Source organism: Mixophyes fleayi, chromosome 3, assembly GCF_038048845.1.
Source record: "Mixophyes fleayi isolate aMixFle1 chromosome 3, aMixFle1.hap1, whole genome shotgun sequence".
Taxonomy (NCBI): Eukaryota; Metazoa; Chordata; class Amphibia; order Anura; family Limnodynastidae; genus Mixophyes; species Mixophyes fleayi.
Window position 1 is genome coordinate 189,875,622 of NC_134404.1, and position 18,552 is coordinate 189,894,173.

At 39.8% G+C, this 18,552-nt stretch overlaps 1 protein-coding gene and 1 long non-coding RNA gene across 4 annotated transcripts in view; one reads left to right on the forward strand and one right to left on the reverse strand.

Moving 5' to 3' along the window:
* REV3L (REV3 like, DNA directed polymerase zeta catalytic subunit) overlaps positions 1-15,454 on the reverse strand; it is a 153,383-nt gene extending 137,929 nt beyond the window's left edge. The window contains exons 1-2 of one of the 2 annotated variants that reach the window (XM_075202931.1): positions 15,290-15,454; positions 14,782-14,974 (exon numbers count right to left, since the gene is read on the reverse strand). In XM_075202931.1, the coding sequence (XP_075059032.1) occupies positions 14,782-14,920 (139 nt within the window). In that variant the 5' untranslated portion in view covers positions 14,921-14,974; positions 15,290-15,454. Of the gene's footprint in view, positions 1-14,781 lie in introns of both variants that reach the window. The other variant, XM_075202929.1, reaches the window with a different exon arrangement.
* Positions 15,455-16,322: 868 nt separating this feature from the next.
* LOC142142835 (uncharacterized) overlaps positions 16,323-18,552 on the forward strand; it is a 29,656-nt gene continuing 27,426 nt past the window's right edge. For both annotated transcript variants that reach the window (XR_012689349.1, XR_012689348.1), the window contains exon 1: positions 16,323-16,560. This is a non-coding gene — a long non-coding RNA (uncharacterized LOC142142835). The remainder of the gene's footprint in view (positions 16,561-18,552) is intronic.

Below are 18,552 nucleotides of genomic sequence, written 5' to 3' on the forward strand. Positions count from 1 at the left end.
GTCCTTTGCAACCAGAGGCACGGTTCTAGAAGACTGCTGATTTCTGACATCACTGGCATCTCATTGCAGGAAGGAGAGACAAGGGCCAGAGCACCTCTCCCACAGTGCACACAGCGTTAGCATAACATACTCTAAGAGTTTGGATATCCATCAAAGCATTCATAGCTAATTTATAGTATATCAAAACATGCCATCTTAAAAATGTTTAACCCCCCCCCTTCCCAACACAAAACATTTACCTCCTTTGTTATGACCCACACACGCAAAACCAAGCCTTTGATACATGTGCTTGGTATCCCTAAGTTAGTTTTAAAGCTACATTATCTCCTAGGAAAATATTTTCAACCCCTAGCAGGAGACCCAGGGGTGTGAGTGGCTTCCATCCCCCCCCAAAAACACACACACACCCGCTGCCACTTTTGGAGGACCCTGGGAAAACTGGCTGCATGAGAAGAGGGGGCACTTTAGGAAAATATTTTACTGCGTGGTATTGCAGCCTTAAGTGGCAGAACATTTGGATGAAACTTTCTTCTTCTGCCCATTTTTATTAGACCTATATAAAGTCCTATATATCAACTTTAGTAGCGAAATCAGGCATGCCAAAAACTAGGACACTGTAAAATTTAGCATATCCATAGATATTGTTAACTCACACAGCAAAAGCTCATAAACAGAAATTAGAGACAACCGACTGGTATTGGTTTTTCAATTGGGCACACAGGTTTCATACAACATAAAAGGATATTCGTTTTAGGCTTCTTGTTTCCCGATAAATTGTATTCTACAGTAAAATGAAAAGAAGTAAATGCACTAAAAGAATGGACACAATTTTTGCACAAGGAACAGTAAGTCTGTGGGTAACTACACCAAAAAACACGTAATCAGTCATTCTTATTGAATTGTTTTACTACCAAACAATTCTGAAATGTATTTAAAAAGCTCCATGTATGGCATTACATTCTAAAATGTATTATGGAAAATATGATACATTCAACACAAAACAGAGATGGAACCAATTAAGTTCACGCACAAATGTTTTTTCAAGTCTCGAACCAGTTCAAAAAGACAGGATTCATCTGAGAATTATCCATTTGAAGTTACTTCAAAACAATGAATGCCATTATTTAGTATTAATATAGGTCAAAGCATGTGTATTATGGAGCTGAATAATATACATTACATAATTGAAGTGTCTGCATAAAAAAAATAAAAAAATAATTAATCATGCTCTCTGTCCCTACTTTGCAGCAGGCTATATGTTAGGACGAAACAGACAGCTGTATACAGACATGCTGTGCAGAAATGCACTGTTGTGATTGGTTCATTCATACACATAGGCAGGGCCAGTGATGGCACAGTAACGCATATGACTTAATTAACAGCTTTTTGAATTGGATCATTCATCGGAATACTTCCAAACTCTCAACTTCCCCACCTGACAGCAAATTTGTCCCGACTGATGGGACACGCACAACCACTCTAGGGTGGGGTTTGTTTTTTTTTTAAGAGGAGAAGTGGAAGGTAGTGGATTCATAGTGGGGGACATGGCATGCCACATTAAAATACATCTACTACAACAATGAAGCCATAAGTATATATACAAATTAAGGTGTAAACAGCAAAACCAGAGCATAATAAATATATAGCCTCTTTCAAATATAACTTTCAGCAGCTTCGATTAGAAAACCAGATGACATCCATTAATGGATAAGAATATTTTCAACTTGATGATCACATTCTGGAAATGAAAAAAAAAAAGTCCCGCGATGTATTAAATGACAAGCCTCCAAATTTTTTTCACATGCCACAAAGTCCTTTAGGATCCAAACATTTCCATAATAGATGTTAAGGGCGTGATGCGAGGTCTCCGGAAAGTAAAGAAACATGTTTAAATTCAGCAGGTGCTGGGTATCTACTCAATGGCAGTTGTTTCCAAGGTTGAAGTTTGTTGCTTTGAATTGTCCAAAACCAGGATTTGCTGTTTAAATTTTTACCGTAACTATTCAAAAAGGTTTGCATATAAATTGATTTAAGCACATATGCCATATTTTCACGGTCTCATTTTAATACAGAAAAGCATAAGTTCTTCATTACTTTACATCATGAATGTGTATATATATATATATATATATATATATATATATATATATAGTTTCATTGTTGTAAATGTATTGTATTGTAATACATTTCTATGGTTTTTATTGATATGCGGTATGATGCGTCTTACTTTTGTATAATTATTGAGCCTGTGGATGTGAAATACAGGCGCCAATTCCTTTGTGGTGACAATAGTTTTCCTTATAATTAACACTCTAATTTAAGTAAATGAAATACATTAGCCTCGCCTAAAATGAAGGCAAGCCTCACAAATTTAGAACAATTGCATTGAACTTGTACACACACACACACACACACACACACACACACACACAATTAGGAGCATATTCAATTAGCAACGGAACACCTCCGTAACAGTCGCAAGGGCAATCCGCGGCGATGTAACATTGCAGACCCCCCCCCCCCTCAAAAGAGGTGCGAGAAGAAATCTGTGATGTTGAGGTACCATAGCCTCTGTAAATGTGCGCCGCTCGGATATGCGCAGGAACACACATTTACCTGAATTTAACAATAACTGCTGATAGCAGAAACACAGGTCTGCTAAATTGCATAACTTGAATATATTATCTATCTTCTATTTCACAAACAATAACTTATCAAGCGAGCAAATTAGAAGTACCTATATATATCCACTGCAGTCCATAACCTGCACAGGACATGTCAGTAAGCACTCAAGCTAATGGCCAGTATAAAACACACACCAAACAAGGAATACTATACAATATTACTATACATTGCAAAGGCAAAATACTGCAAATAGAACATAAAAATAACATAAAATAGATAGCTGATCTACTACAGCAGATTTTTTCATATTCAAGGCCTCTTACAACTGATACAATGTGCCAACTGAGTAGGTTAAAGGAGCCATAAGCCTTGCCACTGCATGTTAAAATGCCAGCATCATTCGGTGAATGAAGCACGGACTTGAGCAATGTCAGCTACTGTACATTGTACAGCCTACTATAATTTGATATTATTCATGATGGCAGAGCCATTAGAGATTGATAGCTTTCCTATTCTATGCATTGATGCGGTAAACCACAGCCAACTAGCATATTGGATGACACTTTGTTTCCTATAGTTTGACATGCTGCATTTTGCTCTAATCAGCACAGTGCAGCAGAAGGAGATTCCTTTGTTTGAAGCGAAAACATTCTATAGTGGCTACTAGACTCAATCACAAATCAGAACATACATAGCGTTTCCTGGATATTGTACGTGTGTAAGCAAATACCTGGGGATACCAAAAGCAAATAATGCATTTTTACTTTTCTTGAAATTCATGATTAAAAATAAAATACCATTAAAATTTTGTTACAAGTGCAAATATCACTTATCCATTGATGAGGCAGACACGTAATCTCAGTATTTTTTTTTCATGTAATTGCTCAATTGTAGCTACATCTGTGTGCACTACGGTTTCCTCATCATAATCTCCACTTATACAAATGCCTTCTGAATTCTGATTGTCGTATAAGACTTCTTTAGAAGCAGTGACAGTCTACAAAACAGAAAACTTCGATTTGTTTGAAATGGATGCATGTTCATCATGCTTTAATGTTTTATAGACATCTGAAGGCGTACATGAAGTACATTAAGTGGTTGCATTAGCACTTGCTGATTGTGACAGGATTTTATTTTTTAGGAAGCATTTATTTGGTGATGCTGGGATATCTGCCCCCAATTTCCTCATTTTGATCATACAGAACTCTTCTTTATCAAAGAGATTCACTGTTTTGTCCTGATCTCCCTGCTACAGATCATCACATAGATGAAGTGGAAGCTTTCATGTGACTTGCGAGTACCACATACCACACACATTTAATAATATCTCCTTTGCGAATCACAGCTAATGATAGGAGAGTAGCGTGTTGTACACAGGGTTACTAAAAGACTCCCTGTGATATTCTGTTACTTCAAGCCCAATCTGAAACAGTATGGCATGCATGAATACAATGCAACGCAACATCTCAAAAGCTGCTCACTAAATAAGCCAGAAACGTACGTAAAACGCGTTGGCAATCATTCAAAACACTTCTTATTTCAGTCGCCAATACATTAACCCAAAACTTATTTGATAGCACCCAATTACTTTTGCTTTAATTTTATCATTAGAGAGAAAAAAAAGCAAAACGTACACCAGACAGGATTAGCATTTCTTGAATATGCTATAGGGGGATTAAAAATATGTGTAATAGCACAAATACTATAAAACACAAATGTAACGAATAAGCATGCTGTAACTTTATCATGCCAGGTATGGGTGTGAGCATCCTCAGACCAGTGGTTACAAATCTTTCTGATGCTGTGATATACCAGACATTCCCACATCAATGTAAAGATGCTATTGGCCTCTAAAAATAAAGTGTGATCCTTTAACATAAATCATTTTTATTTTAATTTAAGCAGTTACAGTTTGCAAAGTGTCATGTAATTACCAGGACAACCACAGTCACATGACATACAAAGTAGTGAGTAGAGAGGCTTTGAAACATTCCCTACACAAAACCCCACATCTTCTTGGTTTGGTATCTTTGGGTAGAAAAATGTAAATCAAAACAAAGCCTAAAATGAATTATTCAAGAACTTAAAGACATAGCATTATTAAATGTGATTTAAAAAAACATCTTTGTGTCATGATTATAGCCTAATAAGGAAAAACATTAAATAATATGGTAATGGTCTTACAATCTAAATCCTAAAATCTGAAGTTACTTTACTCAAAATGATTTCTCCCAAATCAGTGTATAAGCAAAACAATAAATTAATCTATTGTTATGAAGAAAACAGATATAATTCAGGGGCTTGTTTTCCATCATATTACCTTGTTAGAGCAGCACTGTGGCTGAGTAGTTAGCACTTCTGCCTCACAGCACTGGGATCATGAGCATCATCTATGTGGAGTTTGTATGTTCTCCCGTGTTTGCGTGGGTTTCCTCTGGGTACTCCGGTTTCCTTCCACACTTCAAAAATATACTAGTAGTGGCAGCTTACAAAAACCCTGCTGTGTGTGTCTGTCTATGTGTCTTAGGGAATTTAGACTGTAAGCACCAAAGAGGTAGGGGAATTGATTTGAATTACAAAAAAATCCTCTGTATAGCGCTGCAGAATAGGTTGAATAAGACAATGATAATTTACTAAGAAATTCACTATTGGGTAATTTTTTTAGGTCAACCCAAGTTCATTATACACTGTGACGACTTCATTAAGTACACCTCCTTGTTAATGCAAAAATCTAATCACCCAATCATTGGCAGCTACTCAATGAATAAAGGCATGCAGACATGGTCAAATGGTCAGTTGTTGTACAGATCAAACACCAGAGATGTGATGTAAGCGACTTTGACTGTGGAATGATGGTGCCAGAAGGGTAGTTTAGGTATCTCAGAAACTGCTGATCTCCTGGGATTGTCACACATACAACATTCTCTGGAGTTTACAGGGATTGGTGTGCTAAACAAAAAGTTGAATGGCAAGACAGGTTCAAGCTGACAGACAGCAACTCAAAAAAACATGCGTTACAACAGTGGTATGCAGAGGAGTATCCCTGAACACACAGCACATCAAACCTTAAAGTGGATGAGCTACAGCAGCAGAAAGCCACACCAGCTTCCACTTGTCTCATAAGAACAGGAAACTGAGGCTACAGTAGGCACAGGCTCACCAAAACTGGACACTAACATTGTAAAAATGTCACCTGATCCGACGAAGCTCAATATCTGCTGCGATGCAGATGGTAGGGTCAGAATTTGGTGCAAACAACATGAATCCATGGATCTATTCTGCCTTTGGTCAATTGTGCAGGCTGGCGGTGTAATGGATTGAGGAATGTTTTCAAACATTAGGTCCCTTAATCCCAATTGAGCATTGTTTAAATGCTACAGCCTGAGTATTGCTGCTGACCATGTGTAGTCCTTTGTGGCCCCAGTCTACCCATCTACTAATGCATACTTCCAGCAGGACAACAATATATGTGAATGAATGTGCAGCTGACAAATATGCAGCAACTGCGCAATGCTATCATCTCAACATGGACCAGAATCTATATGGAATATTGCAGCACCTTGTTGAATCCTTGCAACAAAAAAAAAATCAAGCTGTTCTGAGGGAAAAAAGGGGCAACTACCAAGTAGTAGAAGGGTGTACCTAATAAAGTGGCCACTAAGTGTATAATCCTTATAGAAAATATAAAAATGAAAGCAATACTTCACTTAATACTTACTTATGAAGACCTCTGTATGAATGTGTAACCTCTGAAAATAAACAGTCAATAACATATATATGCCCGATAATGAACCGATAGGGAGGATATATCTCCAAAAGGAATCCATATATAGTCCCGCTATATTGACTGCAAGATGGGTGTCAGCGGGCTACCAAGCTCCATGAGAGACTGATGGTTTTTTTTGTTTCTTTTTAAGGTTGCTAATGTGCTCTTTTTAATGAGCAGGACAATCACATCACAGCATTTTTCTGCCCCTCGCAGCAGACACTGCAGGATTCCTTTGTCTGCATTGGGGAAGTCAACTCCAGATCAGAGTAACTAATGATGTTGCTGCAGGACTAGTTTGTAAATTAGGTTGTTTTATGACCATTTTTTCCCCCTCTCTGGAAGATGATGAGTCTTAGGGGTACAGCGACACTCAAGACGAATATCAGAGTGTCGTATGACATCAGGGAAGACTGTACATGCATTAACGCAATCACTGCATGCCACATATTAAACTGCTATAATTACCCGACATTATATATTATTCAAGTAGAGCCTTGGTGAAATAATCTATTTCACGGATTTAATTACCATTCAGTCATATATGATCCAGTACTCAATGTCTTTATCATGGTAAATATTTCAAAGGTGCAACCCATTAAAGAGTGTCACATCACATTACCACACTATGTAATAGCATCCTGCATTATACTGCACCTAACAATGTCACAATGTTTTCCACAACCCAAATTGTAGCACACTATATTCTGTAGTTATTCCATGGGCCGTTTCAGCCGGTATTTCTAGTTTTAGTAGTGACACCAAGATGGGAGTAGGCCGGGGGACGGACATTACAAACTGTGGGGACCTGAGGGTGATAACCAGTGGTCAGGTTAAAGAGAGCGCTGTTCTTTTAAAGAGCAGGGTCACCACCAGAATATTTAGCCATGCAGCAGCTTCTATCCTGCCTCAATCATGAGACAGATTCATAGATGTTTGACCTGTGTGTCCAGGAACTTCTGAATGATTTTCAGAACAATGAGAGCTGTTCTGAGAGTCAAGTAAATGTAATAAACCCAGGGTGTTCTTTGGAAGATTTGCCTTCTCTCCAAATTTTCTATAGACAGTGCGCATCTCAAATACCAAGTATCCATTTGCAACAGAAACCCTTGCATACTTCCAAAAGTGTGTCTGCCCATGGTGCAAGTGTTGGAAATTAGATAGCCTTCTTGACACATTTAAAGTCTGATTAAAGACCTCCAAAGAGGAATAAGCCAATTATTAAGCAACTCCTAACACCTACAGAGTTTATGAAACCTCTTGGATGACCTCCAGCCTTAATGAAACAGTGGCAAGATGATTTCTATCAAATAGCATTGTTGGGACACGTCCCATGCAACACGGTCAAGCAGCAAACAGCTTGGCCATGGCACTTTTTGGGCAAAGGAGAGTAAGTACACAGTGAGGCCGGAGATTGAAACTAGAAGTACTGGGTGAGTCTAAGTGACTTGTCAACTGGATAAAACATTCTCAGAAGGTTTGGTTCAGTGCCAAATTGGTTGTCAGGAACCACAAATAAACAAGGATACCAAATTGCTCAATGAATTGATCATGGTTGTCACAATAAATTTACACAAAATTCAATGAATAGGAAGAATTTCACACAAAATTAAAAATTTCCAAATATCCCTTTCCCCATACTAATAGAGTCACAAGGGCCCCATTAAAAAAAACAACACAGGAATTACTAAACACCCACCAGTGCCTGTATCCCTAGGGTATGGCAGCAGCAAGAAGTTTGAAAGTAACCCGTATTTATTGAAAAGTTGAAAATTAAGCTGATTAGGTTGCTGCTGCATGTTTTTAATTTTTTAGTTGCCCTTGTTCTATTAGCCAAGGTAAACAAGATATATCAGCTAATACTCTGGGAGCTAGATTTACTAAGCTGCGGGTTTGAAAAAGTGGGGATGTTGCCTATAGCAACCAATCAGATTCTAGCTGTCATTTTGTAGAAGGTACTAAATAAATGAAAGCTAGAATCTGATTGGTTGCTATAGGCAACATCCCCACTTTTTCAAACCCGCAGCTTAGTAAATCTAGCCCTAAGTCTGCTAACTTACTACTATATTAAAATGTGACTATATGTAGTATTTAATAATGAGGGAATTGCACGAACATCACATTAAAAATGTTTGGAAACATATGTCCCATTACTCATGTCATGTTCTTACAGCCTCTTGAAGGATAAGGAACACATGACATTACACATCAATCAACACAAAATCCTAGCTCTCTCCACATTCCTAAATATACAAGTTCCCTTAAGCCTACAAAACGGCAGGTCACATTAGCTTACATCCATTTTAATATCTACTCACTCAAACGGGTTTCCTCCACACATAATTAGTGGGTAGACGGATATTCCTGAATGTTCCATAGTAAACATAAAAGATTAACAATTTTTAAAATGTATGGCTATTGAACTACATGGCTACAAATTGTAAAACAAAGACTCATACTTTAAGCATTCAGTTTTTGTAATTTTTTTAGTTTCATGACAGTTCACTCCTTTGATATGAAGGCAGCTATTGTCAAACAACCGATTTGATGGATGTGAAGATTCCTATTTAAAATACTTAAATATATAATGGGCCCATTTTGCCACTCCAAAATAAAACTTATACATTTGGGGGTGTGGTATGCCAAGCTGTAGGTGTGACTTTACTCACCCAACGCGATTTAAAAAGCCCATCAATAAGTGACCAGGACATCATAATTAACCTCATCATGAGACCACTCTTGTGAATGCAGGGCTCTGGTGCCTAGCAAACACTGTTATTTTTATGTGAATACGGTGCAAAATTCTTGACTGTTTTTAGTACAGTCCATTTCACATGAATTTGAAAGGTGGTCACATTAAATTTTTTCTATGGAGTAAAATTAATCTTCTTAACTTTTTTATAGCTAGTGTAAGGGATATCTAACTCTAGGCACTCCATGATTTAATATCTTATCATATATTCCCAAAGTCAAACAATATATAACCTATATTTTGACAGAAAACCTCTCCGAACTACCTTTGTCAGTCACAAATCACACTGCGCACACGTAACTTGGAAGCTTACTGTAAGAGAACACACAGGATTCCAGCCTAAATCTCACTCTCACCTCTCTCTTAGGCTACAGATTTAGCTGGTCCCTTTCCCAACACAGACACACGCTTCCATACCTCTCCACAACTGACATCACCTGTGTATAAGGCCCGTAGCAGAGACCAACCTAAACCATGGTGATCAACAACAGGTTTTCCATAGAGGCTCTGCAGCAGAGTCCCTATTCACTGAGACCTTTACTATGTGCAGATTTGCTGTAGGTAGCCCTAGCGCAAGCTAAGCAGTTAAGGCAGGGTGACCTCACTGTAGCAAAGCCAAAAGCAGAAAGAACTGCAAGATGGGCAACAGCTCATTCCCGCCCAGGAGAGACTAAGGAATGCTTTTCTTACAAAGCCCAATTGAGCTTCTTTTAAATGGCACCGTTAGTAAAGGAGCGGCTCCTGCCCCTCCTAACAGACATGCAGAGGCCTACTCTAGTCTTCTTATCCTGCACTGTGATAACATACACCAGTGCCTAAATTTACTAAAATGCGTGTATGAAAAAGTGGAGATGTTGCCAACAGCAACCAATCAGATTCTAGTTATCATTTAGAACATTCTACAAAATGACAGCTAGAATCTGATTGGTTGCTATAGGAAACATCTCCGCTTTTTCAAACCCGCAGTTTAGTAAATATAACACCAGATGTGCGCAGAGTAGACAGGGATACGGCTGCAGAACCTGTTTGGAAATTAAGTTGTTGATCACACGCTTTTTTATTTCCTCTGAAAGACAACCAGTCTCATGCATAAAATGATGCACGTATGTGTATTTACACAATCCTTTATGGTCATATATTACACGGCAATATTAAACCTATATTGGTATCATACATAACACATCAATAATTACATCATACTTTACATGGCAATGATTACTGTATAATGATGTCCTACATTGCAACTTACCACATTCTATGTTATGACCTACACTACAATTAGAACCTTCATAAAATCACGTATTAGCTAATGCCTTCTCCTAGGAAATATTAAGAAGATGTAACTGCATTCAGTACACCAGAGCCGTAACTTATAATTCTAGCGCCTGGGGCGAGAAAGACAAATGCCGCCCCCTAGCCCTCAAGTTTAACCAAATGAACCTAAAATATTCCTAAACTGCGCCCCCCTTCAGCGTTGCGCCCTGGGCGGTTGCCCCTATCGCACAGCCCTAGTTACGGCCCCGCAGTACACATTAATCTATGTCACGAAACCACACTGTATAAATTACGCTGCATTATATTGCACCCAACACTATCACATACTACCTGCCAGATCTGGTGCAAAATTACTCCATGGTTTGTTTACAGACAGCGGTTCTTGTTTTGGTTATGTCAAACAGGTAGTAGGTGGAGTGATGGTCATTGCAGAGCATGGAGACAGAGTAAAAAGAGGCAATCAGGTTAAAGCAAATGTGGTGCTTCTTCTGAGTAGCAGGGGGACCATCAATGTCCTTAGCAAAGCAGTGGCGAGAGCCGCTGATGCACTCTGATCTTATATAGCAACGTGCTCCTGGGCACATTGCTAATATTTTAGATAATAAGTCTCATGAACACAAAGATGCATGAGACTGACCGTGATGAGTGTCAAGGAATGGTAAGGAGTCAAACATTTGCACATGCTTAACGCAATCTCCGACAGGGATAAACTACACGAAAAATTACAAAAAAAAAAACAGCATGCACCTGTGATAAGAATAGCCTTTAGGGATCTTTCACACTGTGGGCGCAAGCGTGTTAAACTCATGTGAAAAGCACAGAATCAAAAAATTCCTTACCAACAACACGTAGAATTAACACTTTTGGTTTGCAATATTTTTTCCCAAAAGGTAGTAAAGCCTAATTTTGGATGCTGCCTCATATCTCCTAATGCAGCTAGATTTTCTTTTATGATCCCATAATTCTGAACTGCCTATATAAAGAATATTTGCTCTCTCAACATCTTCCCAGGGAGGTTACCATGGCAATATTCAAAGCCATGGTTATATAAATGTCTTTATGGATGTGTATTTAAAAGCAAACTACAAAAAATATTCAACAATGACCAATGGAGTTTATTAATTTACTAGATAATAAACAAATTTAAAATAGAGAATTCCTTATTGCCCAATTACAGTGATTTAACTCCACATATTGAATCCTTAGATGCACCATATTCAATCATTAACACATTTGAAATCACAGTACTCTTTAAATATCCTGGGCTATTAATCTTTAAATATGTCACGGTTATGCAGATCAACTACAAAACTCTGCATCTCCCTGCCTGAACAAAATAACAGCAATTTACATCTATGCTACCAGTAAGAAACATTCTACCAGTTAGAAACATGGTACAGAACATATACTAATACTCTTGTAAAAGATAATATAAAACGTCATGGTTACCTCCCACCACGTTGTATGATTAGGAGTGTCCTTTTTTGTTTAAAATGGCTGCACACATTTCATAGGAGCAAATTGCTGATTTCAATAGTGGTTTACAGAGCGAGGAAGTACTCAATGCCACAGAGGGCAACGTCCAATTGGTTGTGCTTGGCTCACAACCATTTAGATGCCATTGTCCATTGCACGGAATGCTCCGTCCCTTTTCGAACCTTTTCTACTCGATTATTGCTAAAACCAGCTATTGGCATTTGTGCAAGATAAGTACACAGCCTCTTTAAATTCTTGCTCTTCATAAGTCTTCAGACATCTGAACTGCTGCTCTAAGATGTTGCACCATTAAGTTTAACACCTCCACACAGATTAGATGGTTCCATGGTCAGAATTGGACCTATGGCCCCAGTGCTCTGAGGCAGCAATGCTAACCACAGCGCCAACTAATTAAGCATACATGTTGAATACCTCCCCCTTCAACAATGAAAATAGTATAATCATTTAAAAACACAAATAGAAAAATAAAGGAAACGTAAATGTTACTTACTGATAATTACATGCATTATCTCTTTGAATAAAGATCACAAACCTAACAAGTAATAATACATGTGCTACTTTTTAGGACATGTGCACAATATTTACATAAAATATATATGTGACACATGTTCATACAGTCATATCTTTAAGAACAACATAACACTATTAAAACCATTACTGACAAGTATCTAATCAGGATTATGTGACACTACAGGCTGAAACAAGGTACATATGCAACTGTAATTTATAATGCATAATGTATATTAATGGATACCTTTCATACAGTGTGATGGATTTTGTGGTTGTCTATGGGCTCCAAAGGAGGCAATTCACATCAATGACAAGGGTCCACCACTATTCTAGCTAGATGGCTATACTACTGGGGAAAGGCATGTTTAATCCTCAGAAAAAAAGTGGACATTATTGTGTTTAATACTGATCCACATTCAAAGTTTTAGAATGGGATTTAATACAAAAAAATAAATAATAATAAAATAAAAAAAAACAAAAAAAACACATGAGATTTGCACCCTGTAAGATTGATAAGAATAGGTGGATAAATAGGAATGCATGTTGATTGGCTGCATCCTCTGTGGGAAAGTAAACAAAATAGAGCACCTCGATGTCTACAGTGTGTATAGATTGTAATTATTTAAGTTTAGAAAGAACTCCGATAGCCCTGCTCAATGTATGTATTGAAATAGAACACATTATTTGCATTCGGGTGATATAACATAATATCACGTTTTAAATAAATAGTCAACAGAACTGTTTTTCTACTACCATAAGATGTACCAGGATTCCTCATCATATTGTATAAATAAAACCTGCTCCTTTGTCACCAATTACAGTATCGTAATGAATCAAAATAATAACAGACTCTGCAGCTTAGAGATGACTGTGGGTTTCTTATTAGCAGGCTATGAATTGCAACATATAATACAATGAAACAAGTGTACACTGTCCTGAAGCAAATGACAAGGAGAGACAGCACTGCTTGCAGGTGATCACAAGCATACACTATGTTCATTAGCAGTGTGATGACTGTGTGGGAGGTACATCCCTGTTTGTCCTCTGGGTAACACGTCTATGAAAGAGAGGCAGCTCCTGTCTAATTCCCCAGCAGGTCATGCGAGGTTTCCCTAAACCTTTCTACATTGCTTTTGAGAAGTCTTGATGTAAATATACAAAATGTTCTTTCCTCCTGTGTGCCATTATCAAAGAATTACACATAGATATCCATCTCTGTTGGTCACAGACATACAAACAGGATGTTGCCGACATAGTGTGTGCCAAGGAGCATACATTTCACCTTACAGATTATTGAAATGTAACAACAGTTTAATAAAGCAGTTCAAAACAGTGAGCTTCGTAAACAAGAAATAAATCTCTGGACCCTCAGACCTTGCAGAGAAAGCACTGCTAGAATTTAATAGGGCAGCCACTGCATGAAGCACATAAGTTACAGTCACACAGTAACCTTCTCATAGTCTGTCGGCTAGTCACGTGCTCTTTTACTGTGCATGTCTGGCAGATTATGACAGCCTCTGTGTGTCTCATATTGTAAACAGCCATAGACCCATTGTGTCTGGTAGTACAATATTGCTTCAAATTATTACAATGTACATCTCTATTCACATTCTGTACATCAGAAGGACACAAACAGCTTTGAAGGCCTGGTGGTCTTTCATCCAACACTACACATTAGAACTACCTGCATTAACTAAATTCATAGGTTAACATCCATTTGGGTACATACAGAAGCAATGCATCAAGTCATATAATGCAATTGTACTGCTTATAGAACACATTTTATAACCATGTATATCCACCTTTACTTGTTCAATCCCTTCTGTACTTTTCCATTATGAAACCCAAAGGTATGCACACTCAACCATACTTAGAGCCTCTGGCCACTTATCCATTCATGTCAACACTGATTCCTTGGCAATATCACGCCAAGGAATCAGTGACTTGGCTCAAATACCAAACGACTCTTACTTGTACCCTGCTCCCTTGACTGAATGTGTCTACAGAGATTCCTATGAAGAATTCTACCAGACTGGCTACTGGACTTAACTCTAGGACAACTCCTACAGCTGAAGACATCTATTTCAGTCAAGACATCCCCCAGGAAGCACATCAGTGTATATTACTTTCAACCAACACATGCCACTGCACATTTTTCTCTCCCAATCCATGCCCTTGACCAGCATAATCTGCCAATCCATGCCCTTGACCAACCTAATCTGTCAATACATGCCCTTGACCAACATAATCTGTCCATCCATGCCCTTGACCAACATAATCTGTCCATCCATGCCCATGACCAACATAATCCGCCAATCCATGCGCCACGGCCTGTGGAAGGAACAGAGTAACTCACCTGCAGGTGTGGCCCCGAAAACTCTAACCACTGGCACTCTTCGCACATCACAGTCTCTGAAGTGGGATTTGGTGACATCAAGGCCTGGCAAAGGGGTGGCCAAGTAATAATCCGCGGTCACCAAGCGCAGGGAAAACATCTTCCTGAGGCTGAGCCCCTTCCCCAGGGCAGCCTTCTTCCTGCACTCGCTTCCCTAGACAGTGTACAGGAAGGTACATGGACGTGTGAGCTATAAATATGTGTGGTTATATGTACAGGTTCTAAATAGAGGGCTTCTGTTTATAATTCTCCACACACAGTAATAGACATTCTGCATTATAATACGTATATTCAATAATATATTTGAGCTTTTGTCCTCTATTAGTATAGCTATGTACACATCTAGTTGTGCTGCATATATAGGTGTATTATATATATGGGTATATTGGTGTGGGTATTCCTATAGATGGGCCTCTATCTGTCTCTCTCTGTACGTGTTTCCAGTGCTCCGTGTCACGTGCAAGGGTACCGGTCACAAGCGGCTTGCCCCGGGGACCTTCATATGGCGAGCGCGCCCCGGCACCGGTCCTTGCGCTCCATGTCACGCTCTCCCCGGTTTGTGGCTTGCAATCCCTCCGAGCACGGCTCTTGCTGCGGCGGCCGCAGCTGTTGTTGCCATGATGGTGACGTCACGGGGAGGGAGAGTGACAAGCTGGTAGGGACGATGGTGGGCGTGGCCACAGTACACTGAATGGGCGGGGTGATAGATTCAGCCACGCCCCGAGTCGTACGCTTGTTGTAAGTAATAGTAGTAACCCTTGGTGTGCCAGATGTCACACACACAATGGGAAGAGGCCGCAGCGGAAGCCGGGGCAGGAAGCAGTGTGTGACCTGTGCTCGGATGTTTCTACAATCAGAGGGCGTTAAATAGTTTTATTATTGTTTTTAGTATACTTATTATCAGCGTCTATTATTTATAAAGCACAAATTATATGCAGAGCTGTTCGTGGAAGAAAATAAATAGCTTATGTAGTAAAAAATAAAACAATTTAACAATGTCGCGCAAAAAAGTAACTATCGTCATTATAATTGTACTGTATGTAAATAGCGACCAATGCTTTACACAGGGACGTGGCTTATATGGCACCAATCTTCACTAGTTTGCAGCAATTGGAATTCATTGAAACATAATTCTAAGAAGTACAATAATGAAAACGCCTGAAAGAAGAAGGTCATTTCTTAGGCTGTTATAATCTGCAATGTACTACTTGTTAAAACAGTGAATTTGAAAGAGGTTTTAGAACATTATGGTAAATATCATTTAATAAGTCTGTCTGATTTTATTAAGTAAGCAAAATTGAATTAATGAGAGGCTATACCAGAGCCGTAACTTAGAATTCTAGCGCCCTGGGCGAGAAAGACAAATGCTGCCCCCCTAGCCCTCAATTTTAATCAAATTAACCTAAAATATTCCCAAATTGCGCCCCCCTTCAGCGTTGCGCCCTGGGCGGTCGCCCCTGCCGCACAGCCCTAATTACGGCTCTGGGCTATACTAGACATGTCAAACCTGCATCCCCCGGGCGTCATGTGGCTCAAACGCACAGATTTTGCTGTCCGAAAGGGGTCAGAAAAAATAAAATAAAAAATACTTCTCTGACACGGAGGCGTCTTGCCCCCTCTTCCATTCGCACTGAATGTAGGGCGTGACGTCATCACGCCTGACACTTGCAGTAAGGAGCGCACTGAGAACAGCCACAAGAAGAGAAGAAAACAAAAGAGAAGAAGGAAGTCAATAGAAAGGTAAGTGAATGAGAGCAAAAGCAGTATGGAGGACGCAGTGTGAAATGGGAGTCAGGTGAAAGGGAGCAAAAGCAGCATGGAGGACGCAGTGTGAAACGGGAGACAGATGAAGGAGAGCAAAAGCAACAAGGAGGGCACAGTGTGAAACGGGAGACAGGTGAAGGGGAGCAAAAGCAACAAGGAGGGCACAGTGTGAAACGGGAGACAGGTGAAGGGGAGCAAAAGCGACAAGGAGGGCACAGTGTGAAACGGGAGACAGGTGAAGGGGAGCAAAAGCAACAAGGAGGGCACAGTGTGAAACGGGAGACAGGTGAAGGGGAGCAAAAGCGATAAGGAGGGCACAGTGTGAAACGGGAGACAGGTGAAGGGGAGCAAAAGCGACAAGGATGGCACAGTGTGAAACGGGAGACAGGTAATGGGCAGCTAAAGCAGTATGGAGGGCACATATGTTCTGACACCCCAACTCGGCCAGTGATAGTGTTTGTTTCTAGTGGTGAAGGGAGACAGGTGAAGGGGAGCAAAAGCAGTATGGAGGGCGAAGTGTGAAACGGGAGACAGGTGAAGGGGAGCAAAAGCAGTATGGAGGGCGCAGTGTGAAACGGGAGACAGGTGGAGGGGAGCAAAAGCAGCATGGAGGGTGCAGTGCAAAACGGGAGACAGGTGAAGGGGAGCAAAAGCGACAAGGTGGGCACAGTGTGAAACGAGAGACAGGTGAAGAGCAAAAGTGACGAGGAGGGCACAGTGTGAAACGGGAGACAGGTAATGGGCAGCTAAAGCAGTATGGAGGGCACATATGTTCTGACACCCCATCTCGGCCAGTGATCGTGTTTGTTTCTAGTGGTAGCTGCCTTGTTTCTGGGCTGTATTAACCTTGATCTGGTTCTGATCCCTGGTTACGTATGACTATGACTATGGTTCTGTTTCCTGGCTACGTTTGACTATGATTCTGGTTCTAATTCCTGGCTCTTTCAGACCATTTGTGTTCCTGTTACCTGCCTGGCTGTCAATTACTCAGTGCTCCATTCCTGGCTGAGGTAGTGGGTTTCTGAGAAAGACGCAACAGTGGTACCATTACCATTGATACAACCTGGTGTTTTTGCTGATGTCTGGTGGTACATTTCACTAGTGTTCAGCTACTCCACATTCATTCTGACCTGCACCCTGATCATTAATTGTGCATCTCCACTCCGTCCAAATGGAGTGGTAAGAATTTGCATTGACTTTTGTACTGCTTCAAGTGCTATTGTGGCTGGCTGTTCGGAGGGACTCTGGGGCGGTCTCGGAATACTTTGGATACTCTGGTCTCTGGTCTTTGGAGACTCTAGAGTTTGGATACTCTGGAATGTAATATTCCACTGTACCACATCTGCTGATTTGGGTTAATCTCCTGCTCTCATGCTCTGATATTGGGAATATTTTTATCCTGCATTTCTGCCTGTTGACAAGAGAACCATCTGCATATGATTCAGAACCTGATTGAACTTCATCTGATACTCTGCATATATTGTTTGTTGATCATTTGTGTTATAAAGACTGTCATTTTAAGTCGCACCTCTTATAATTTCTGCTGCTGAACTAACATCTAGTACTGGAAATGTCCTCTCTAGATGGTACAGATGCTATTCTTAACTGTTTAAGATGCACCCTGGGGTCTTGGGAATTTGCTGGTGGTGCGGTTCAGGGGTTGGGATCTGCCATAGATTAGCCTTATTCTTGCTAAAGGTAAAGGAGCTCTCAGCAAAATTCTGGTTTGGGGTGTTAAAATACTTGTGAAGTTCAATTCCATTATAAGAAATTGCTTATCAGGTATTTAAATAATGCTGCTAAAGCCATAACTTCTGTTCATTGGAGGTCCCCTTCTTCCCCAATCCTGAAGGCGTGGCTGACCAGAAATGGTTCAGGTTCACACAGTTGTTCAGATTTTACAGTAATTTGGTTTATATGGTTAGAATTTAAAGAATCTCAGACTACGCGGGTTAAATGAAAGTTCAA